Below are 25,748 nucleotides of genomic sequence, written 5' to 3' on the forward strand. Positions count from 1 at the left end.
TTAATCTCCCCCTTAGATGCATCTCCATTATTGGCCTTAACTTACTCGCTGTGGTAGCGAAATTGTGCCCCCTGGTTGTAGTCTTCCCAACCACAGAATCACAGAATTGTTACAGTGCAGAAGGAGGTCATTCGGCCAATCGTGCCCGCACTGTCACTCTGGAAGAGAAATTCCCTCAGTCCCATTCCCCTGCCTTCTCCCCATAACCCTGCACATCCTTCCTTTCCATATAACTGTCTAATTCCCTTTTGAATGCTTCAATTGAACCTGCCTCCACCACGTTCTCAGGCAGTGCATTCCAGACCTTCACCACTCGCTGCGTGAAAAAGTTTTTCCTCATGTCGCTTTTGCTTCTCTTACCAAATATTTTAAATCTGTGCCCCTTTGTTCTTGATCCTTTCAGGAGCGGGAACATTTTCTTAGTTTAGAGTTACAGCACTGAAACAGGCCCTTCGGCCCACCGAGTCTGTGCCGACCATGAACCACCCATTTATACTAATGCTGCACTAATCCCATATTCCAACCACATCCCCACCTGTCCCTATATTTCCCTACCACCTACATACACTAGGAGCAATTGCTAATGGCCAATTTACCTATCAACCTGCAAGTCTTTGGCATGTGGGAGGAAACCGGAGCACTCGGAGGAAACCCACGCAAACACAGGGAGAACTTGCAAACTCCACACAGGCAGTACCCAGAATTGAACCCGGGTCGCTGTGAGGCTGCAGTGCTAACCACTGCGCCACTGTGCCGCCCCATCTACTCTGCATCTACTCTGTCCAGCCCCCTCATGATTTAGAATACCAACACCAAATCGACTCTCAGCCTTCTCTTCTCCAAGAAAAACAGCCCCAACCTATCCTTTCACTTTTAATGACTTATACAAAAATACACCTATGTCCCTCTGCTCCTGCACCCCCTTTCGAATTGTGCCCTTTATTCTATATTGTTCATCCTACCAAAATGAATCACTTCACATTTCTCTGCATTGAACCTCATCTGCCACCTGTCTGCCCATTCCACCAACTTGTTTCTGTCCTTTTCAAGTTCGACATTATCCTCCTCATAGTTCACAATACTTCCAAGTTTCGTATCATCGGCAAACTTTGAAACTGTGCCCTGTACTCCGAGGTCTAGGTCATTAATATATCTCATGAAAAACAAGGGTCCTAACACTGATCCCTGGGGAACTCCACTACAAACCTTCCTCCAGCCCGAAAAAGCATCCATTAAACACTGCGCTTTGTTTTCTGTCACTAAACCAATTTCGTCGCCATGTTGCTATCGTCCCTTTTATTCCACGAGTTACAATTTTTCTCACAAGTTTGCTGTATGGCACTGTGTTAAACGCCTTTTGAAAGTCCATGTACACCACATCCACAGCATTGCCCTCATCAACCCTCTCTGTTGCCTTCTCAAAAAAATTAAGCAGGTTAGTTAAACATGATTTTCCCTTATGGAATCCATGCTGTCTTTCATTAATTAACTCGTCCATGTGACTATTGATTTTGTCCCGAATTATATTTTATCGAAGTTTCCCCACCACCGATGTTAAACTGACTGGCCTGTAGTTGCTGGGCTTATCTTTACTCCTTTTTTGAATAAGGGTGTAACGTTTGAAATTCTCCAGTCCTCTGACAGCAGCCCTGAGTCTAAGGAAGACTGAAAAATTATGGCCAACGCCTCTGCGATTTCCATCCTCACTTCCCTCATCTCATCTGGTGCTGGTGCTTTATCTGCTTTATGGTCAGACAGCCAATCTAATACTTTCTCTGTACCCATTTTAAACACTCTAGTGTCTGAATTACCTTCTCTTTCAACCAGAGGAAGCTTCTTACCTGCATCTCCCCTGTCTATCCCTTTAAGGACTTTGTAGGTTTCAATGAGATCACCTCTCATTCTTCGAAACTCTAGAGAATACAGGCCCAGTTTCCCAAATCTCTCTTCATAGGACAGACCCGCCATCCCGGGAACATGTCGGATGATCCTTCTCAGCACTCCATCTATGGGAATAATATCCTTCCGAAGGTCAGGGGACCAAAACTGCACACAGCACTCCAGGTGCGGTCTAACCATGGTTCTATGCAATTGAAGCAAGACTTCACTACTCCTGTACTCAAATCCTCTTGCGATAAAGGATAACATAACATTAACCTTCCTAATTGCCTGTTGATGCTATATGTGAAGTTTCTACCTTCTGAAGCTCCTGCCAGGGGATATCATTTCTCCCTAACTACTCTATCGAACGGCTGTACCTCCAGGGTTAAAACATCCCATTAGCTTGCTCTGATCCAGGAAAACTGTCCCAGCTTCTCCAGTCTCTCCATATAACAACCGTCTCTCAACCATGGCACCATTCTGGTAAATGTCTCTTGAACCGTCCCTGGTCCAAGGGTAACAATGGCTTAGTTGCAATGTCACTGCGATAATAAGCCAGAGGCCTAGGCTGATGCCCAGTTTACACGGGTTCAGGCACCGGCACACCCAGTGCAACTTAAACTTGCCAATGGCCCAGTAATGTGCATAGCCCTGCTGCAGAATAGGTAAGGAGCCCAGTGCCACACAGATGGTGTTGCACCTACTTGCCTCAGGCCAGTGTTGCTTACAACGTTTGCCAGGAGACACACGGCATCGACCTCTGGCTATTCGGGGATGAAGGTGTGGATAATCTGGAATCCAGATGTCTATAAATTGGAAATCTACATGTGGCTAATGTGGGAATGCCGATAAGGCTCGTTGGGAATCTGGATATGTTCAATTGGAGAATTCTAATCAGTAAATTAAAAATTGAGTAACAGACACCCTTGTTGGGGATGTTAACAACACTTACTCCAGTCACTCAACCATCAGAAGCAACCACGTCCATTCTGATTGGTTGGGTGGTGGAAGGGGGCGTGTCCAACACTGCATCACTTCCTCATGCTCTTCATATTTTCCTCAATGATTTGTAAAGAGCAGGTTTGGACCCTCACAAGGCTTACACTCTGGTTCTCGCTGCTTTGCTTACTTCGAGAACAGCTTCAAGGGGAAGATGTATCAGTCATTGGCTCTGATAATCCTTTTTCACTGTGAGTGAATCTGAAATACCAACATTTTCTCTCATAACCTTCCTATACTCATTCCCCCTTCCTTTTAATTTCCTAGAAATCCCCTGTTTACTGAACTCTTCCTCTTCCCCACACTCTCCCAGGTGTGAACTCGCAGACTATCCTCCAGACTCCTGCCGCTGTCTCCAGAGTTGTGGAGGAGGAAGTGGAACTGAAGTGCACTGTGGAGGGGAGCAGTACTCTTCCCTTGATCTGGTACAGACAATACCCGGGGAAGGAGCCTCAGGTTATGTTTTACTCCACGGGTACTAATCACAAAAGTCCAGAGAAGGCGGTGGACGGTTTCACTGCCGAGAGACCAACTAGCACCCAGTTCAACCTGGAGTCCACCAGCCTGCGGGAGAATCACTCGGCCGTGTATTTCTGTGCCTGGAGTCTTCACAGTGACTCAGAGAGCTGGAGCAGGTCAACAAAAACCCCAAAGGCAGCAGGAAACACCTGTTGGACATACAATAGCGCGGTATTTCCACTTGAATTGATGCAGGGCCATCATATTTTTGACAGTAAGAATAGACGGGTGAGAATAAAATTGAGAGCACAGGTGCAGAGGCGAAGAGTCTGGCCTCTTTCTGTGCTGATAAGTTTTCTATCTTTCTATGAAAGATTAAGAAGGGTGGCACCACACTGAGAGGTTTTAACTATCAGGAGAGAATATCAGAAAAACGATTGGGGTTTTATCCACTAACACGATGTCTTCTTTCACTCAGATGATCAAACACACAACTCTCTTTGTTAGGAACAAAGGAAGAGGAGTAGGCCATTCAGCCCCTTTGTCCCCTTACATAGAAACAGGAGGAGATCATTCTGCAAATCTCGTATATCTGCTCTGCACCCTAATAAGGAGCCTCACATTCTCCCTTAAATGTGGTGGCCAGAACTGGACGCAATACTCCAGCTGGAGCCGAACCAGAGCTTTATAAAGGTTCACTGCTTTTGTACTCAATACCTCCATTTATGAAGATCAGGATCCCATCTGCTTTACTAACCACTCTCTCAACATGCCCTGCCACCTTCAAAGATCGATGCATATGCAGCCTCAGGTCCACGGTTCCTTGCAAACTCTTTCAAAATCTGCCTTTTAGTCTATATTGCCTTTGCCTATCCCTTCAGCCAAAATGCATCACAGCGAATTTCTCCAAGAAGAGGGCCCTATAGGACCAGTAACACACAACTGCCTGGAAAACTGTTTATGAAGAATTCAGGAGGAGGTCTCTCAGTCTTTTAGAGCCTCTTACAAAGGAACATGAGGAGGCCAATTACTCCCCTGCCTCATTGCGCACAGACAGGAGGAGGCTATTGATCAATGTAGAGCTTGTTAGTAGGAATTGGAGAAGGGTACTTAGTCCCCCTTGAGCCTATTAGTATGAACAGGAGTAAGCCATTCAGCCCCATTGAGCCAGTTGCACAGGAGCAAGAGGAGGCCGATTCAGTTCCCCTCTCAGTCTGCACAGGTACAGGAGGAGGCCCATTCAGCCCCTCGAATCTGTGAAATAGGAAATGGGTGAGGCCATTCAGCCCCATCGAGCCTGTTACATCTGAAGAGCCATCCACATGTGACAGCTTCGCTCAGGCTCTTGTATCCAATTGGGAAATCCAGATGTGGAGATCCGCGTTTCTGATTGGCAAATACAAAAAGAGCAATTGCGAATTGACAACCATGCTAATTCCGATTGGTTGAATGAGAGAAGGGGGCGTGACCAAACGTCCCTCACGACTTTGCTTTCCTCAATGGTTTGGAAAGATGACTTGATGAACAGGGAAAGGTCCAGTTAAAGATGTATCTGTTACTGGGTCTGATGACCATCTCCCACTGTAAGGAACTTTATCAAAAATAATGCGACTTAAAAATCTTTCTGTACTTTATAATTTCCTTCGCTCCTTCATTCCTCCCTTCCATTCTTCTTTCTCGACAACCCAGAGTGTGCTGGTGTCCTTTTCTCTTTCCCAGATGTGAACTCACAAACTATCCTCCAAAGTCCCGCCACTACCTGTGGGAGATAAAGTTGCGCTGTACAGCGACTTGATTTTTGTGCAGGGCGATGGAGTTTGTGACAATAAGAAGGGACCCGTGAGAATAAAAGTGAGAGAATAAATATAGAGGCACTGGCAAAGATGTCACTAATAGCCTGCTTATGTTTCCTAAAACCTTCTGTCTGTCTATGAATGATTAACGGGGATGTGACCCAAATTGAGAAGATGTAAATATCAGGAAGGAATGATCACTAAAAACATTTAGGTTTCATCTCCTGACACTATCTTCATTCTCCACAGGAACAGCAGAGAGCGCTCTAGGACCGTCAAACACACAACAGCCTGCTCCCTGCTTATTCAGGACACAACATAGGAACATAGGGGATAGGAGAAGGAGTAGGTCATTCGGCACATCGAACCGACTCATGGCTGATCATCTACCTCTGAGCCATTTCCCCCCCCTCCTATCCCCATCTCCCTTGATGTCATTAGTATCTAGAAATCAATCGCTTTCTGTCTCGAACATGCTCAATGTAGTCAGCTTCCAAAGCCCTCTTGGGTAGAGAATTCCAAAGATTCACAACTCTCTCAGTTAAAGAAATTCCTCCTCATCTCAGTCTTAAATGGCCTGCACCTTATTCGGAGACAGTGTATCCTGATTCCAGACTGAACACGCTATCCACATTCGTCGTGTCACGTCTTGTCAGAATTTTGTAAGTTTCAATGCGATCACCTCTTATTCTTTGGAACTCCAGAGAATACAGACCCAGTTTCTGTATTCGCTCCTCCTAAGACAAACCCGCCATGCCAGGGATTATTTTGGTGAATCTCTGCTGCATTCTCTCCATGGCAAGTATGTCCTTCCTTCGATAAGGAGAACAAAACTGTACACAATACTAGAGGTGCTGTCCCATCAAGGTTCTATACAATTGCAACAAGACATTTTTACCCCTGTACGAAATCCCATGGCAATGAAGGCCAGCATACCATTCGCCTTCCGAATTGCTTTCTGCACCTTCATATTAGCTGTTAGTGTTCTGAGTTCATAATGTTGTTTGATGCAACATATATGAGATGCGTGGAGTCCAGTTGGATGAAGATCATAAACAAGTTTATTTACAGCTGAACTATCATACACAGTACTGAGCTAACTTTTTACAGGACCTGCCTGTAGGTGCTACAGTTACAGAGTGACTCTGGCACAGAGTCACGTGAACACGTGCTGGAATTTAGCTCATTAGCATCCTAAGATCTTAAAGGGACATGAGAGAGAGACAGACAGACAGAGAGACAGAGGGAAAGAGAAAGATTAAATCCAACGAATACAACAACTACTTCAGGAAAAACACCAACAAATGCAGCAACAACTTCAGCAGAAGACGAAGAGCAACAAACGCAACAACAACTTATACTTGCAGCCAAACATAGAGACAGGGGCGTGACTTCCAAGCAGGGAGGGAGAAGTTGTGCAAACCTAAATCACTGACTTCAGTCTTCATGTAGCTGCTCACAAGACTCAAAGCTCTTGTTTCGCTGATTTACAGATTACAAACACAGCTTCCAGTGGAAGATGTATCTGTTACTGAATCTGATAGCGTTATTTCAATGTAAGGGATCTTTTCCTCACGTAACTGTTTGTGTTGACAATCAACATTTATCTTTCCGCAGTGCTCATTTCCCACTTTCAGGGGGAGCAGTAGATGGAGGTGCAGCTCTCATTGCCCACCAACAGAGGGCAGCAGTAGATGGAGGTGTATCTCTCATTGCCCACCAACAGGGGGTAGCAGCAGATGGAGTTGCAGCTCTCATTGCCCACCAACAGGGAGCAGCAGTAGATGGAGTTGCAGCTCTCAGTGCCCACCAACAGGGAGCAGCAGTAGATGGAGTTGCAGCTCTCAGTGCCCACCAACAGGGTGCAGCAGTTGATGGAGGTGCAGCTCTCATTGCCCACCAACAGGGGGCAGCAGTAGATGGAGGTGCAGCTCTCATTGCCCACCAACAGGGGGCAGCAGTAGATGGAGGTGCAGCTCTCATTGCCCACCAACAGGGGGTAGCTGTAGATGGGATTTCAGCAACAAGAACATTAAACGTCAGAAACCCTCAGTGCATCAGGCAATATCTGCAGAGATAAAACAGAGTTACCGCTTCACATCAGAACCGGCAAACATGAGAAGCGCAATAGGTTTTGAGCAACTTAAATGAATGTTTGAGAGTGAAGGAATGCAAAAAAGGCAGTCTGTGATCGGGTGGGGAGGGGAGGGACAGACAGAGAGATAGAGGGGGAAAGGGAGAGATAGAGAGGCAGAGAGAGAGAGAAAGGCAGAGAAAGAGACACATAGAGAGAGGAACACAGAGACAGAAACCCACAAAGATGGAGAGAGAGAGTCAGATAGACGGAAATCGAGTAATATAGTATTTGAAAAAGAGAGACAGAGTGAGGCAGAGAGACAGAGATCGAGGGACTGCGAGAGACTGAGAGAGAGAGACAGACAGAGACAGACAGAGAGAGAGAGAAAGGCAGAGAAAGATATACATGGAGAGAGAAACACGGAGACAAATACCCACAGAGACAGAGAGAGAGAGACAGATAGATGGAGATCGAGTAATATAGCGTTTGGAAAAGATAGACAGAGTGAGGTAGAGAGACAGAGATGGAGTGACTGAGAGACAGACAGAGAGAGAGAGAGGCAGAGAGAGACACAGGGAGAGACAGAGAGAGTGACAGAGAGAGACAGAGGCAGAGAGAGAGAGACAGACAGACAAAGAGGGAGAGAGAAAGTAGGCAGAGAGAGAAAGTAGACAGAGATAGAGTGAGATAGTTGACGCACAGAAAGAGAGACAGAGTGAGGTGGTGAGACAGATAGAGTGATAGAGAGAAAGAGCGAGAGGCAATCAGAGACAGTGAGAGACTGGCAGCCAGAGCGAGAAAAAAGAACATTAGAGACAGGCAAAGAAATAGGAGGAAAAGGATAGAAAGAGTAAAGGGAGGAAGGAAAACAGAGAACAAGCCAAAGAGGCAGAGAGAGAGAGACAGGGACAGAGCGAGAGAGAAAGGAAGAGAGAGAGAGACTAACAGAGAGAGAGACAAACAGAGAAACAGATGGAGGGAGAGACAGAGCGAGAGACAGATAGACAGAGAGAGACAGTAGACAGAGGCCGAGTGAAATAGTGTTAGGCACAGAAAGACAGACAGATGTGGTAGTGAGTCAGATGGAGAGACAGAGACATAGAGAGATACAGAGAGAGAGAGGCAGACAGAGACAGTGAGAGAATGAGAGGCAGAGAGAAGTGAGAACGTCAGAGACAGGCAAAGATAGAGAGAGAGAAAGGAGAGAAAGTGTAAAGTGAGGAAGGGAAACCGAGAACAAGACAAAGAGGCAGAGAGAGACAACGATGGAGAGAGAGAGAAAGAAAGAGAGAGAGAGAGAGAGCGACGCACAGAGAGACAGAGGTAGACAGAAAGAGAGAGGGAGCAGCGAGAGAGACAGAGGGAGGAAGAGAGAGAGAGAGAGAGAGGCAGAGAGAGAGAGAGAGAGAGAGATACAGATAGATAGAGAGAGAGACAGTAGACAGAGATAGAGTCAGATAGTGTTAGGCACAGAAACAGAGACAGTTGAGGTAGTGAGACAGATGGAGAGCCAGAGAGAAAGAAAGAAACAGACAGAGAGGCAGACAGAGACAGTGAGAGAGTGAGAGGCAGAGAGGAGAAGGAAGAACGCCAGAGACAGGCAAAGATAGAGAGAGAGAAAGGGAGAGAAAGAGTAAAGAGAACGAGGAAAACAGAACAAGTCAGAGAGTCAGAAAGAGAGATGGGGCAGAGAGAGAAAGTGGCAAAGAGTGAGAGGCAGACAGAGAGAGAGAGAGAGGGACAGAGGGAGAGCGAGACAGAGAGAAAGAGACAGAGAGAAAGAGATAGAGGCAGACTGAGAGTGAGAGAGTGGCAGTTGGATAGTGTGAGAGACAGAGAGACAGAGAGAGAGGCAGACAGAGAGACAGAGAGACAGAGGGAGAGAGAGAGACAGAGGGAGAGAGAGACAGCAAGAGAGAGACAGACAGACAGAGAGAGACAGAGATACGGAGAGAGAGAGAGAGTTGGAGAGAGGGGCAGACAGAGACAGTGACAGTCTAAGAGGCAGAGAGAAGAAAGAAGAACGTTAGAGACAAGAAAAGATAAAGAGAGACAGAAAGGGAGAGAAAGAGTAAAGGGATGAAGGGAAACAGAGAACAAGACAAAGAGGCAGAGAGAGTCAGAGAGAGAGAGACAAGGAGAGACAGAGAGAGAGAGTGGCAGACAGAGGAACAGAGGGAGGGAGGGAGGGAGAGAGAGAGCGATAGCAGACAGAGATCGAGTGAAATACCGTTAGGCCGAGAAAGAGAGACAGAGAGAGGGAGTGAGACAGATGGAGAGACAGAGCGAAAGAGACAGACAGAGAGAGAGGCAGACAGAGACAGTGAGAGAGTGAGAGGCAGAGAGAAGAAGGAAGAACGTCAGAGACAGGCAAAGATAGAGAGATAGAGAGAAAGGGAGAGAAAGAGTAAAGGGAAACAGAGAACAAGACAAAGAGGCAGAGTGAGAGACAGGGACAGAGGGAGAGAGAGAGGCAGGCAGAGAGATGGACAGAGAGAGAGAGAGAGAGACAGGCAGACAGAGAGACAGAGAGAGAGAGATAGAGGCAGACAAAGAAACTGAGAGAGAGAGAGAGAGAGACAACAGACAGAGAACGAGTGAAATAGTGTTAGGCCGACAAAGAGAGACACATGGAGTGACAGAGAGAAAGCAAGAGCCTGAGCGAGGGGCAGACAGAGACAGTGAGAGTCTGAGAGGCAGAGAGAGAAGAACGAAGGCCGTCAGTGGCAGACAAAGATAAAGAGACAGAAAGGGAGAGAAAGAGTAAAGGGAGGAAGGTAAACAGAGAACAAGTCAAAGAGGCAAAGACAGTCAGAGAGAGAGAGACAGGGACAGAGAGAGAGAGATAGAGAGAGAGGCAGACAGAGAGACAGAGAGAGTATGAGAGGCAGAGAGAGAAGAACGAAGGCCATCAGTGACAGGCAAAGGCAGAGAGACAGAAAGGGAGAGAAAGAGTAAAGGGAGGAAGGAAAACAGAGAACAAGACAAAGACTCAAAGAGAGTCAGAGCGAGAAATAGGGACAGACAGAAAGAGAGAGGGAGAGAGAGAAGCAGGCAGCGAGGCAGAGAGAGAGAGAGAGAGAGACAGACAGACAGAGAGACAGAGGGAAAGAGAGAGAAAAAGAGAGAGAGAGAGAGGGAGAGGTAGACAGAGAGAGATAGTGAGAGAGAGACAGAGACAGACAGAGACAGACATAAACAGAGAGAGACAGAGACTGGGAGAGACAGTAGACAGAGATAGAGTGAGATACTGTTCAGCAGAGAAAGAGAAGCAGAATGAGGTAGTGCGACAGATGGAGAGACTGAGAGAAAGAGAGAGACAGAAAGAGGGGCAGGCAGAGGCAGTGAGATACTGAAAGGCAGACAAAGAGAGAGAGAGAGAGAGAGAGGCAGACAGAGAGACAGAGAGAGACAGATAGACAGAGATACAGTGTGATAGTTGTAGACACAGAAAGAGAGAGACTGAAATAGCGAGACAGAGATGGAGAGACTGGGAGAGACAGAGACAAAGAGCGGCAGAGAGCGAGAGGCAATGAGAGATGTGAGGCAGAGAGAGAAAAGGAAGAACATCAGGGACAGGCAAAGATAGAGAGAGAAAGGGAGAAAAAGAATAAAAGGAAGAAGCAAAACAGAGAGCAAGACAAAAAGATAGAGAGACATAGAGAGAGAGGGAGACAGACAGCGAGACCGGGACAGAAAGGGAGACAAAGAGAGAGGTAGATAGATAGAGAGAGAGAGCAAGAGATAGAGACATAGGGAGACAGAGAGAGAGAGAGAGAGAGAGAGAGAGACAGAGAGACAGAGAGACAGAGATACAAAGAGAGAGAGAGAGGGAATGACAGAGAAAGAGGGAGACAGAGACAAAAAGGGTTTCAGAGGGACGGGGAGAGATAGAGAGAGAGAGACAGAAAGAGACAGGAATAGAGACACAGAGAAAGAAAGACTTGTCGAGAGACTTACACATGGAGAACAAGATTAAAATATGGAGGTGAGAAAGTATTTATGGAAGCAGGAGAGTTCCAATGGGATAATAGCTAATAAAAGGGAAGGACACGTGATTAAAAGGGAAATTTAAAGTGATAGATAAAGGGACTGAAAAATGAGAGGGAGAGAGAGAGAGATGTGGGGGGGGGGGGGTGGGGGAGAGAGGTTTTATTGAACTGCTTTGCTACATCGTGGGAGGTCAGTATAGCACCGTGTGACATTCCTGTGCTCAGCTCATGCAAGAACTCCACCGTCCGCTTGCCCTTCTCACAGGCTACCCGACTGCCTGCCCCAGTGCCCAGGATCTCCCCACCCCTGCAGCAAGGCGCCTCCACTGTCAGGACAGGCAGGAGCAGACTGAATCTTGAGTTGACCATCTCATGGGGCACATGCCCCCTGAAGAGATAGCAAACTGCCCAGGCAAGGCGAGAGGCTTGCTGGGGTAGGAGTTTTCAATGGGGGGTTCACTCTCTGTGGTGAACGATCCAGCTACCTTCGGAGGTAGGACCCGACTCACCGTACTGGGTAAGTAATGCTCGAGTCCAGGTGCTGGAGGTTGAGTTGGGGGCAAAAGGAGCCGGTACACACAATAATATCTCTGAGTTTACCGTGTCTGACCAGATGGAATCTTATTATTGTGTTGGAAGAGGCCATTTGATCATTGTGTCTCTTTGGTGCAGAGAGGGGGAAATAAACAGAAAGGGAAATAAGCAGAGAAAAATGTGAGATAGAAAAAATGGCGAGAAAAAAATGGAACCAGAGAGAGAGAAAGATGCAGAAAGAGAGGGAAAGAAACAGAGAGAGAGGGAAAGAAACACAGAGAGAGTGATGATACAGAGATAGATGGAAAGAAACAGAGAGAAAGAGAGAGGGAAGAGAGAGAGAGAGAGAGAAAGAAATGGACAGAAAAAATAAACAGAAACAGAGAGAGAGAGAGAGAGAGAGACTACAGGCAGTAGAGAGGCAGACAGAAAGCCAGTGAGATAAACACAGAGAGAGAATCACACATTGAGAGAGAAACACTCCGAGAGAGAATGAGAGGCAGAGAGAGAGATTTTTTTTCAGAAAGAGAGAGAGATTGATTTCGAGAGAGGGGGAGATATTCAGAGAGAGAGAGAGGCAGAGAGAGAGAGAGGGCGTGGGAGCGATTCAGAGGGAAGGGGTGTGTTTCAGAGAGAGACAGAGAGACTTAGAGAGAGAGAGAGCAATTCAGAGAGAGAGAGGCAGAGAGAAAGAGTGGGAGCGATTCAGAGGGTGGGGGGTGTTTCAGAGAGAGAGAGAGATTTAGAGAGAGAGAGAGAGAGAGCAATTCAGAGAGAGAGAGGCAGAAAGAGAGAGAGTGGGAGCGATTCAGAGGGGGGGTTTCAGAGAGAGAGAGAGAGGGATTTAGAGAGAGAGAGAGAGCAATTCAGAGAGAGCGGGAGAGATTCAGGGAGAGAGGGAGAGAACCCAAGAGAGAGAGAGATTTACAGTGATTGAGAGACTAAAGGAGAGAGAAGTTCAGGCAGAGAGAGGGCGAGAGATTCAGTCAGAGAGAGAGCAATTCAGAGAGAGAGGGAGAGATTCAGGGAGAGAGGGAGAGAACCCAAGAGAGAGAGAGGGAGATATTCAGAGAGAGAGAGTGGGACCGATTCAGAGAGAGAGGGAGAGATTCAGGGAGAGAGGGAGAGAATCAGCGAGGGAGAGATTTATAGAGATTGAGAGAGAAAAGGAGAGAGAGATTCAGGTAGAGAGAGATTCAGTCAGAGAGAGCAATACAGTTCTGGACCATTGACCATGGTGCCCGGGTTGGCTCTTTTCTACAGCTGTCTGATTGATCCCAGTTCCCTCCCACCCTATCGCCATAGTCCTGTAATTCCTCCCTTCAGCTGTTGACCCAATTCTCTTTGTAATACTGTGAGTCAATCCCACCGCCCTTTCAGGCAGTGCATTCCACATCACAACAGCTCACTGCTTTGTGTCACGGGAAACAGTTTTGCATCATTTCCTCTGTCAAAACGATGACCGATTGCAAACGTCTCTGCTAATTCTCCACTGAACTTTCTCTTCAGGAGAACAATCTCAGCTCCTCCAGTCTCTCCACATTAACTGAAGTCTCTCATCCTTGGTGTCATCTTGTGTGAACTCACTTTATTTCTCTTTCGTTCACAGTTTCTGCCACTAAGTTCCTCATCCTCATTATTTCTTATCCTTATCTCTCTCTCTACTTGCCCTCTTCCCTTTCCCTGTTGTTTGTCTCTGCTTGCCCCCTCTCTCCTTGCCATCCTTCGTTTGTGTTCAATCAACTACCTAAAGGCCTTTTGCGTGAGCAATGTGGTGGCGTGAATACGGGAAATTATAACCACGTGTACTTTGGAAACGGAAGTGGATTAACAGTGTAAGATCAGTGCAAAATGCAACCCCACGCGAACCCTCCCTATCTCTGTAACCTCCTCCAGCCCCTACAACCCTCTCTATCTCTGTAACCTCCTCCAGCCCCTACAACCCTCCCTATCTCGGTAACCTCCTCCATCCCCTACAACCCTCCCTATCTCTGTAACCTCCTCCAGCCCCTACAACCCTCCCTATCTCTGTAACATCCTCCAGCCCCAACACCCATCCCTACCTCTGCAACCTCCTCCAGCCCCTACAACCCTCCATTTCTCTGTAACCTCCTTCAGCCCCGACACCCCTCCGTAACTCTGTAACCTCCACCAGTCCCTACAACCCTCCCTATCTCAGTAACCTCCTCCAGCCCCGACAGCTCTCCTGATCTCTGTAACCTCCTCCAGCTCCTACACACCTCCCTATCTCTGCAACCTCCTCCAGCCCCTACAACACTCCCTATCTCTGCAACATCCTCCAGCCCTTGCACCCCTCCATAACTCTGTAACATCCTGTAGCCCCGACAGCTCTCCCTATCTCATTTACCTCCTCCAGCCCCTACACTCATCCCTAACTCTGTTACCTCCTCCAGCCCCTACAACACTTCCTACCTCTGTAACCTCCACCAGCCCCTGCAACCCTCCCCATCTATGTAACCTCCTTCAGCCATTACAACCCACCCTATCGCTGTAACCTCCTCTAGCTCCTACACCCATCCCTAACTCTGTTATCTCCTCCAGCCCCTACAGCTCTCCCTATCTCTGTTACCTCCTCTAGCCCCTACACCCGTCCCTATCTCTGTAACCTCCTTCAGCCACTGGACCCCTCCCCATCTCTGTAACCTGCTTTAGCTCCGACAGCTCTCTCGATCTCTGTTACCAGCTCCAGACCCTTCAACCCTCCCTATCTCTGTAACCTCCACCAGTCCCTACAACCCTCCCTATCTCAGTAACCTCCTCCAGCCCCGACAGCTCTCCTGATCTCTGCAACCTCCTCCAGCTTCTACACACCTCCCTATCTCTGCAACCTCCTCCAGCCCCGACAACACTCCCTATATCTGCAACATCCTCCAGCCCTTGCACCCCTCCATAACTCTGTAACATCCTGTAGCCCCGACAGCTCTCCCTATCTCATTTACCTCCTCCAGCCCCTACACCCATCCCTAACTCTGTTACCTCCTCCAGCCCCTACAACACTTCCTACCTCTGTAACCTCCACCAGCCCCTACAACCCTCCCCATCTATGTAACCTCCTTCAGCCATTACAACCCACCCTATCGCTGTTACCTCCTCTAGCCCCTACACCCGTCCCTATCTCTGTAACCTCCTTCAGCCACTGGACCCCTCCCCATCTCTGTAACCTGCTTTAGCTCCGACAGATCTCTCTATCTCTGTTACCAGCTCCAGACCCTTCAACCCTCCCTATCTCTGTAATCTCCTCCAGTGCCTACAACCCTCCATATCTCTGTTACCTCCTCCAGCCCCTACAACCCTCCCTAACTCTGTAACCTCCTCCAGCCGCTAGACCCCTCCCTATATCTGTAAACTCTACCAGCCTCTACAACCCTCCCTATCTCTGTTACCTCCCCCAGCCCCTACAGCCCTCCCTATCTCTGTAACCACCTCCAGCCTCTACACCCCTCCCTATCCCTGTAACCTCTTCCTAGTCCCTAAAACCCTCCCTATCTCAGTAACCTCCTCCAGCCTCGACACCCATCCCTATCTCTGTAATCTCTTCCAGTCCCTGCAACCCTCCCTATCTCTGTAACCTCTTCCAGCTCCGACAACACTCCCTATCTCTGTTATCTCCTCCAGGCCCTGCACCCATCCCTATCTCTGTAACGTCTTCCAGCCCCTACAACCCACCCTATCACTGTTACCTCCTCCAGCCCCTACAGCACTCCCTAACTCTGTAACCTCTTCCTGCCCCTAAACCCCTCCCTATATCTGTAAACTCTACCAGCCCCTACAAGACTCCCTATCTCTGTTACCTCCTCCAGCCACTACAGCACTCCCTTTCTCTATTACCTCCTCCAGTCACTACAACCCTCCCTATCTCTGTAACCTCCTCCAGCCACTACAACCCTCCCTATCTCTTTAACCTCCTCCAACCCCTACACCCCACCCTATCTCTGTAACCTCCTCCAGCCCCTGCAACCCTCCCTATCTCTGTAACCTCTTCCAGCTCCGACAACACTCCCTATCACTGTTATCTCCTCCAGGCCCTGCACCCATCCCTATCTCTGTAACGTCTTCCAGCCCCTACAACCCTCCCTATTACTGTTACCTCCTCCAGCCCCTACAGCACTCCCTAACTCTGTAACCTCATCCTGCCCCTAAATCCCTCCCTATATCTGTAAACTCTACCAGCCCCTACAAGACTCCCTATCTCTGTAACCTCCTCCAGCCACTACAACCCTCCCTATCTCTGTAACCTCCTCCAACCACTACACCCCACCCTATCTCTGTAACCTCCTCCAGCCCCTCCAACCTTCCCTTTCTCTGTTACCTCCTCCAGCCCCTAAAGCCCTCCCTATATCTGTAAACTCTACCAGCCCCTACAGCCCTCCCTATCTCTGTTACCTCCTCCAGCCCCCACAGCACTCCCTATCTCTATTACCTCCTCCAGCCACGACAGCCCTCCCTATCTCTGTAACCTCCTCCAGCCACTACAACCCTCCCTATCTCTGTAACCTCCTCCAGCCCCTGCACCCCACCCTATCTCTGTAACTTCCTCCAGCCCCTACAACCCTCCCTAACTCTGTAACCTCCTCCAGCCCCGACAACCCTCCCTATCTCTGTAACCTCCTCCAGCCCCTAAACCCCTCCCTATATCTGTAAACTCTACCAGCCCCTACAGCCCTCCCTATCTCTGTTACCTCCCCCAGCCACTACAGCTCTCCCTATCTCTGATAACTCTATCAGCCCCAACAACCCTCCCTAACTCTATAGCCTCCTCCAGCCTCTACAACCCACCCTATCTCTGAAACCTCATGCAACCCTGATAACCCTCCCTATCTCTGTAACCTCTTCCAACCTCGACTCCCCTTCCTATCTCTGTAACATCTTCCAGCCGCTACAACCCTCCCTATCTCTGTTACCACCTCCAGCCCCTCCAGCCCTCCCTATCACTGTAAACTCCAGCCTCCACACTCCTCCCTATCCCTGTAACCTCTTCCTAGTCCCTAAAACCCGTCCTATCTCAGTAACATCCTCCAGCCTCTACACCCACCCCTATCTCTGTAATCTCTTCCAGCCCCTACAACCCTCCCTATCTCTGTAACCTCCTCCAGCCCCATCAGCACTCCCTATCTCTATTACTTCCTCCAGTCACTACAACCCTCCCTATCTCTGTAACCTCCTCCAGCCACCACAACCCTCCCTATCTCTGTAACCTCCTCCAGCCCCTACAACCCTCCCTATCTCTGTTACCTCCCCCAGTCCCTACAGCTCTCCCTAGCTCTGTAACTCAACCAGCCCCTACAACCCTCCCTATCTCTGTAACCTCTTTAGCCCCTGCAACCCTCAGTGGCTCAGTGGCGAGCACCGCAGCCTCACAGCTCCAGCGACCCGGGTTCAATGCTGGGTACTGCCTGTGTGGAGTTTGCAATTTCTCTCTGTGTCCATTTGGGTTTCCTCCGGGTGCTCTGGTTTCCTGCCACGTGCCAAAGACTTGCAGGTTGATAAGTAAATTGGCCATTATGCATTGCCCCTAGTATAGGTAGGTGCAGGTGGGGATGTGGTAGGAATATGGATTTAGTGTAGGGTTAGTATAAATGGGTGGTTGATGGTCGGCACAGATTCGGTGGGCCGAAGGGCCTGTTTCAGTGCTGTATAACTAAATTGAATCCTCCCTATTTCTGTTACATCCTCCAGCCTCTACAACCCTCCCTATCTCTGTAACCCCCTCCAGCCCCTGCAACACTCCTTATCTCTGTAACCTCTTCCAGCCCCTATAACCCTCCCTATCTCTGTTCTGTTATCACATCCTTTATAATAGTCTCCAGCATTTTCCCCACTACTGATGTAAGGCTAACTGGTCTGTAATTCCCTGTTTTTTCCCCTCCCTCCTTTCTTTTACAGAGTCTACAACAAACTGTCGAAGTTGTGGTGAAGGAGAATGAACGCTGGGGTAAACACACGCCCCACCCCTCGCCACAACCTCCCCCCCCACCCCACCTCGCTTCCATCCCCACCGTTCCTAACACTCAGGTTTTGCTCTCCCACAGAGGCAGACCAAGAGGTTAACCATCCCACTGTGACCGTTTTTGAGCTGTCGGATGAAGAAATCAGGGCCCCTATGAAAGCCACTATTGTCTGCCTGGCCAGTGGCTTCTTCTCGGACTACGTTAAGTTCTCCTGGGCGGGGGGCAACGAGGAGATCGAGACGAAGGATGTGCTGACTGACAGGCAGGTAAAGGATGATGCAGGCCGCGACAGCGTGGAACAGTTGGGTGAGGGTTCCCATGGCCGAATGGGGCCCGCAAGCAGTATTCCTGCAAAGTGACCCATTACAGTAAAGCCGGCGCAGAGATTTCTCAAGATGCCAAGATCAGCAGTAAGGCAGGTGAGTGTCTGCAATGCCTGGAATCACCTCCGCTCCACCCGAGCCCAAAGCATGGAAGCTTTCCTGAACCTTTATCAATGCAGCCTTGAGGGAGGATGTGAAGGCGTTAGAGAGGGTGCACAAAATATTCACGGCAATGGTTCCAGGGATGAGGGAATTCATAGCTTGGGGAAGTCTACATAATAGGTGAGACTGAAGAACACAGGAAGAGGCCGAGGCCATTCAGCCGTTCAAGCTTGTTCCACCATTCTGTTATATAAATCTAAATCTCTACCATTACTCTATTTTACGCCTCGGTTCAGTAACCATCAATAACCTTATGTTCACCCAAATGGTTAGCACTCAGAGACAGACAGAGAGGGAGAAAGAGAGAGAGACAGAGAGAGAGACCGAGAACGAGATAGATTGAGAGAGAGAGAAATAGAGAAAGAGACAGACAGAAAGAGAAAGAGACAGACAGACAGACAGAGAGATAGAGACAGAGAGAGATACAGTGACAGACACACGGAGAAAGAGACAGAGAGAGAGAGACAGAGAAAGAGATGGAGAGAAAAACAGAGAGAAACAGAGAGAGAGAAACAGAGAAAGAGACAGAGAGAAAGAGAGAGACACACAGATACAAAGAGAGAGGGAGAGAAAGAAATAGAGAAAGAGGCAGACAGAAAGAAAAAGAGAGAGACAGACAGAGAGATAGAGACAGAGAGAGACACAGAGACAGACATACAGAGAGAGAGAGAGAGACAGACAGACAGAGAAAGAGAGACAGAGAGAGAGACAGAGAGAGAGAAACAAAAAGAGAGACAGAGAGACAAGGAGAGTGAGAGAGAGACAGAGAGAGTGAGAGAGAGACATGCAGAGAGAAACACATGGTCAAAGAGAGAGAGACTGAGAGAGAGACAGAGAGAGAGAGACAGGAAATGAAAGAGAGGGACAGAGAGAGAGAGGCAGAGAGACAGTGGATAAGACAGAGACAGTGAGAGGGAGAAGCAGAGACAGAGACCGAGAGACACACAGAGAGACAGGGAAACAGAGACAGAGAGAAAATGAGAGAAATAGAGAGAGAGAAAGAGACAGAGAGAGACACACAGAGAAACAGAAAGACAGAGACAGAGAGAAAAGGAGAGAAATATAGAGAGATAGAGAGAGACAGAGACAGAGAGAGAGACTGAGAGAGACAGGAAGAGAAACAGAGACAGAGAGAATGGTGACAGAGACAAAGAAAGACACACAGATAGACATGGAAACAGAGACAGACAGAAAAGGAGAAAGAGAGACAGACAGACAGACAGAGAGCGTAAGACAGACAGCGAAAGACAGGCAGAGACAGTGAGAGAGACACAGACCGAGAGAAAGAGAGACAGAGAGAGGCAGAGAGACAGCGCGAAAGACAGAGAGAGAGAGAAAGAGATTGAGAGAGACAGAGAGAGAGACGTGATAGAGAGACAGAGAGAGAGACAGTGACATAGAGACAGAAACAGAGAGAAAGAGAGGCAGAGACAGGGAAAGCCAGAGACAGAAAGACAGAGAGACAGAGAGAAAGAGAGAAAGATAGATAGATAGAGAGAGAAACAGACAGACAGAGAAAGAGATACAGAGAGAGAGAGACCGAGACAGAGAGAGAGAAACAAAGAGAGAGACAGAGAGACAAGGAGAGAGAGAGAGACAGGAAGAGAGATAGAGACAAATGTGTAACAGATCGAGAGAGGCAGAGACAACAGGAAAGACAGAGACAGTGAATGAGAGAGAGAGAGAGGCAGACAGAGACAGAAACAGAGAGACAGAAACAGAGAGAAAAGGAGAGAAAGAGAGAGACAGAAACAGAGAGAGACACATGGTCAAAGAGAGACAGACTGAGAGAGAGACAGAGAGAGAGAGAGACAGGAAAGGAAAGAGAGAGGCAGAGAGACAGTGGGAAAGACAGACACAGGGAGAGAGAGAAGCAGAGACAGAGACAGAGAGACACACAGAGAAATAGAAAAACTGAGACAGAGACAGACAGAAAAGGAGAGAAATAAAGAGAGATAGAGAGAGACAGAGACGGAGACAGAGAAAAAGAGAGACACGGACAGAGAGATAGAGAGAAAGACAGAGAGAGAGGGAGAGACACATACACAGAGAAATAGAGATAGAGAGAGAGACTGAAAGAGAGACAGGAAGAGAAATAGAGACAGAGAGATTGACAGAGGCAGAGAGAGACACACAGATAGACATGGAAACAGAGACAGAGAGAAAAGGAGAAAGAGAGACAGACAGACAGACAGAGTAAGACAGACAGAGAAAGACAGGCAGAGACAGTGAGAGAGACACAGAACGAGAGAAAGAGAGAAAGACAGAGACAGAGAGAGGCAGAGAGACAGCGGGAAAGACAGAGAGAAAGAGAGAAAGCGATTGAGAGAGACAGAGAGAGACGAGATAGAGAGACAGAGATAGACAGTGACAGAGAGACAGAAACAGAGAGAAAGAGAGGCAGAGACAGGGAAAGCCAGAGACAGAAAGACAGAGAGACAGAGCGAAAGAGAGAAAGATAGATAGAGAGAGAGAGAGACAGAAAGAAAGACATAGAAAGAGAGACAGAGACAGAGAGAGACTAAGAGAGAGAGAAACAAAGAGAGAGACAGAGAGACAAGGGGAGAGAGAGAGACAGAGACAGGAAGAGAGATAGAGACAAATGTGTGACAGATCGAGAGAGGCAGAGACAACGGGAAAGACAGAGACAGTGAATGAGAGAGAGTGAGGCAGAGAGAGACAGAAACAGAGAGACAGAAACAGAGACAAAGAGAAAAGGAGAGAAAGAGAGACACACATGCAGAGAGAGACACATGGTCAAAGGGAGAGAGACTGAGAGAGAGACAGAGAGAGAGAGAGAGACAGGAAAGGAAAGAAAGAGACAGAGAGAGAGGCAGAGAGACAGTGTGAAAGACAGAGACAGTGAGAGAGAGAAGCAGAGACAGAGACAGAGAGAAACTGAGAGACAGAAACAGAGACAGAGAGAACAGGAGAGATAGAGAGAGACACAGAAAGAGAGAGACTCATGGTCAAAGAGAGAGAGACTGAGAGAGAGACACTGAGTGAGAGGTAGACAGGATAGGCAGGAGAGAGAAAGAGAGAGAGGCAGAAAGACACTGCGAAAGACAGAGACAGTGAGAGAGAGAAGCAGAGACAGAGACAGAGAGACACACATAGAGACAGGGAAACAGAGACAGAGAGAAAATGAGAGAAATAGAGAGAGACAGAGAGAGACAGAGAGAGACACACAGAGAAGCAGAAAGACAGAGACAGAGACAGAGAGAAAAGGAGAGAAATAAAGAGAGATAGAGAGAGACAGAGACAGAGACAGAGAGAAAGAAAGAAACCGACAGAGAGAAAGAGAGAAAGACAGAGAGAGAGACACACACACAAAGAGAAACAGAGACAGAGAGAGAGACTGAGACAGAGAGAGACACACAGAGAGACATGCAAACTGAGACAGAGAGAAAAGGAGAAGGAGAGACAGACAGACAGACAGACAGAGAAAGACAGACAGAGAAAGACATGCAGAGACTGTGGGAGAGACACAGACCGAGAGAAAGAGAGACAGAGAGAGGCAGAGAGACAGTGGGAAAGACAGAGAGAAAGGAAGAGATTGAGAGATTCAGAGAGAAACGAGATAGAGAGACAGAGAGAGACAGTGACAGAGAGACGGAAACAAAGTGATTGAGAGGCAGAGACAGGGAGAGCCAGAGACAGAAAGACAGAGAGACAGAGAGACAGAGAGAAAGAGAGAAAGATAGATTGTTAGATAGCGATAGAGATAGAGAGAGAGAGAGAGAGACGGGAAGAGAAAGAGACGGAGAGAGAGAGACACACACACATACACACAGAGACAGAACGAGAGAGAGGCAGAAAGACAGCGGGAAAGTGAAAGTGAGAGAGACAGAGACAGTGAGTCAGAGACAGAGAGACACACTGAGAGGCAGAGAAACGGAGACAGTGAGAAAAGGAGAGAAAGGAAGAGAGAGAGATAGAGAACGAGAGACAGAGACACAGAGAGAGTTAGACACAAACAGAGAGAAAGACAGAGACACAGAGTGGCAGAGAGACAGAGGGAAAGACAGCGACAGAGAGAGAGAGACAGAGATTGAGAGAGACAGACAGAAAGAGAGACAGGGAGACAGAAACAGAGAGAAAAAGAGAGATAGACAGAGAGAGACAGACAGACAGAGACAAAGACAGAGAGACAGACAGAGAGAGAGAGGGAGAGAGGGAGAGAGAAGAGAAGCAAAAGAGAGGCAGAGAGAGAGAGAGCGACAGAGAGAGAGAGAGGCACTGAGACAGCGGGAAAGACAGAGACAGTGAGAAAGAGAGACAGAAAGAAACAGAGATAGAGACAGGCAGAGAAAGAGGGACAGAGACAGAGAGACAGAGATAAAAGGGGTAAGACAGAGATGGAGATAAGAAGAGAATGAGAGACAGAGAGAGACACACAGAGACAGAGAGAGAGAGAGGTAGAAAGAAAGAAATCGAGAAAGGGACAGCCAGAAATAGAGACAGACAGAGACAGAGACAAGGCGAGAAAGAGAGACAGAGCTAGAGTGTGCCATAGTGAGAGAGGCAGAGAGAGAGAAGAGAGAGAGACAGAGAGAAAGAGAAAAACAGAGACACAGCGAGAGACAGGAAGAGAAAGAGAGACCGAAAGAGAGAGAGAGACAGTCAGAGAGAAAGAGTCAGATAGATAGAGATAGAGAGAGACTAGGAGAGAGAGAGAGAGAAAGAGAGACAGAGACAGACAAAGAGAAACACAGGGACAGAGAGAGACGGGGGTGGGGGTGAGAGAGGAGAGAGAGACAGGGAGAGAAAGAGAGACAGAAGCCTGGATGCAATGCACAAATCTCAGAGTGAAGAAGTTTCTCCCACTTTATGTTCTCTCTCTCTCTCTCTCTCTCTCTCTCTCTCTCTCTCTCTCTCTCTCTCTCTCTCACTCTCTCTCTCTCTCTCTCTCTCTCTCTCTCTCTCTCTCTCTCTCTCTCTCTCTCTCTACCCCCCCCCCCCCCTCTCTCATGCAAGCATACACACACACACACTCACGGAATGTACATAATGATTAAGTTGGATTTTAGGGCGTGACTATGGTCTTTCTTGTCTGTCTTTCACTGGAGCGGATACAGAGGCAACAGATTGTGGTATGAGAATTACCAGGACACTTTGCTGAAGTGTAAAACGGACCCACTTCTCTATTCTGTAAACTTCAATCCTCTCCAGGTTTTAGGCCTCAGTGAGGCACATTCCCCAGACATAGTGTGAATCACTGAACCCAGTCCATGTCACGTTGCATGTGAATCGACAGTGAAACCACACTATTAGCACCACTGTCTCGACTGCAATCCATCTAGATCCTGCACCAAGGAGTCCTGAATCGCCCCTACCCTCTCACATGAGGACAGAATGAGCGATAGAGAAGGAGAATGAGAGAGATGTACCTATAGAGTAATAGAGAGAGTGTGAGGGGTGGAGGGACAGAGAGCGAGAAAGAAAAAGACAGAGAGAGATATACAGAAAGAGAGACAAAGAGCTAGAGTGACAAAACCAGTGAGGGAAATGCTGAGACAGTTGGAGACAGTGAGAGAAAGGGATAGCTAAGGATAAATTGTGTGTGTGAGAGAGAGTGAGAGATAAAAAGAGAGAGAGATGGATAAACATAGAGTGACAGATACAGAGAGAGAGAGAGAGAGAGAGTCTGGGGAGATAAAATGAGAGAGAAAGGCAATTCGACAGAAATAAAGTGAAATTGAGATACGAGGGATGAACAGAGAGAGAGTGTGTCTGTATTACATACATTAAGAAGAAACAGTTTTGGGCAATGAAAGAGAGACAGGGTGAGAAAGGAAGATTGAGGCAGACAGAGAGAGGAAGAGAAAGAGGGAGAGAGAGAAGCATTTAAGGGAAAGACAGACAGACACAGAGACACAGAGAGAGAGAGACAGGAACAGACAGAGAGAGAACCTAAGAGAGAGAAATAGACAGAGAGAACATGCGGGAGAGACGGTGATAGTGGGTTAGACAGGAAGAGAGAGGGAGAGAGAGGAGAGTACAATGGAGAGGCAGAGTGACACAGAGACACAGACAGAGAAAGGAACACATAGACAAAAAGAAAGAAAGCGAGAGACAGAGAGAGAAAGAGAGAGAGAGAGAGAGGGGAGCGTTTAAGGGAGACAGAGAGAGAGCCCTACTCCCCCACCCTTTCCTCATCACCTTGCAAAATTTACTCTTTCAAGTCTTAATCCAATTGTCCACTTTTTCAGGCATTGCTTTCCAGATGACAGCAACGCTCTGAGTTTAAGAAAAACTCACCCTTTCCTCTGGATCTTTTTAAATGCCATGAAATGTGTTTCCACTGACTCGAAATCCTTCCCAGGGCATTGTGTAAGGAATATTCCATGACTGACTCAATCTTTTTCCTTCCTTTTTTTCCCCTTCCAGATTTCGGGAAAGTTGACGAAAAGTTTCGATTAACTAAGCCGGGGCCAAAAACTCTGCAACAGGGCACTCGTCACAACATATCCTGAAAAAATATAGGAAAGGAGGAGGAGACTATTGGGTCATATCCCTGTCATTGATATGTTGTCATTTTCTATTGGTTAATAACAGTTTGGCAACTGGCAAAACCCATTAGGTCTTTTAGAGGATTTGGATTATAACATAATTAAAATTTATGTCTCAATTTCTATTCAATTCATTTAACCACTTGTCAGCTGGTTAGCTGAGCTGGTTAAGCTACTTTAACTAGTTGAGATGTCTCCTGTCCATCTTTGACCCGTTTGCACACTGAGCTTTATTTCTTTAAGTTGAGCTTCTTCATGAAGCACCCTTCTCTCTCTTGTGACATCAAGCAGGCTAATAAAAAGATCTGTGGAAATGATACGCTGTGGTTTTAACTCTGCTTTTCGCACCTTTGCACAACATTTCACCAGGCATTGCAGTTCGCCAGCTCGCAGGAGAAAATACAAAACAGATACTGAGCTGAAAACAACATGAGAAACACACAGCAGGAACAGAGTCGAAAGGGGCTCCTGAGGATGGGAGGAAATAACACGGCGGGCACATCAGCATTTTGGAGTTTAGGAAGGACGGTCAATAGGGAATGTTAATAAGGGATGCTGTGTGGGTGCCCAGCACAGCTTTTTGTCTGACCGACTGGCTTGCCCTGTCATTTCAGAGTCAGCCACATTGTTGCAGGAATGGAGTCACCTTTTAGGCCAGGCTGGTTCAAGATGACAGATTTCCTTCTCTCAGTGAGAGATGGGTTTTTCAGGCAATCCAGTAGTTTCATGCTCACTATGACTGAGACCAGCCTTTTATCATTTTTAAGTTCGTTCATAGGATGTGGGCGTCGCTGGCCAGGCCAGCATTTATTGCCCATCTCTAATTGCCCTTGAGAAGGTGGTGGTGAGCTGCCTTCTTGAACCACTGCAGTCCATGTGGGGTAGTTACATCCACAGTGCTGTTAGGAAGGGAGTTCCAGGATTTTGACCCTGCGACAGTGAAGGAACGGCGATATAGTTCCAAGTCAGGATGGTGTGTGACTTGGAGGGGAGCTTGCAGGTGGTGGTGTTCCGATGCATCTGCTGCCCTTGTCATTCTAGTTGGTA

The 25,748-nt window shown here is 47.8% G+C and overlaps 1 protein-coding gene across 2 annotated transcripts; it reads left to right on the forward strand.

Annotated features, from left to right (window-relative positions):
• The first annotated feature begins 11,523 nt into the window (after window positions 1-11,523).
• LOC137359848 (T cell receptor beta chain MC.7.G5-like) lies at window positions 11,524-24,944 on the forward strand. 2 transcript variants are annotated; one of them, XM_068025539.1, is made up of 3 exons: window positions 11,524-11,718; window positions 17,786-18,123; window positions 24,580-24,944. In XM_068025539.1, the coding sequence occupies exons 1-2, from the start codon at window positions 11,649-11,651 to the stop codon at window positions 18,061-18,063; spliced, it is 348 nt and encodes a 115-aa protein (XP_067881640.1). In that variant the 5' UTR covers window positions 11,524-11,648; the 3' UTR covers window positions 18,064-18,123; window positions 24,580-24,944. The 2 variants fall into 2 exon arrangements, 1 of the variants encoding a protein (XP_067881640.1); XR_010971574.1 differs by lacking the exon at window positions 11,524-11,718 and adding an exon at window positions 13,410-13,570.
• The last annotated feature ends 804 nt before the right edge of the window (window positions 24,945-25,748 follow it).

This window comes from Heterodontus francisci, unplaced genomic scaffold (assembly GCF_036365525.1).
Source record: "Heterodontus francisci isolate sHetFra1 unplaced genomic scaffold, sHetFra1.hap1 HAP1_SCAFFOLD_419, whole genome shotgun sequence".
In the NCBI taxonomy this organism is placed as follows: domain Eukaryota; kingdom Metazoa; phylum Chordata; class Chondrichthyes; order Heterodontiformes; family Heterodontidae; genus Heterodontus; species Heterodontus francisci.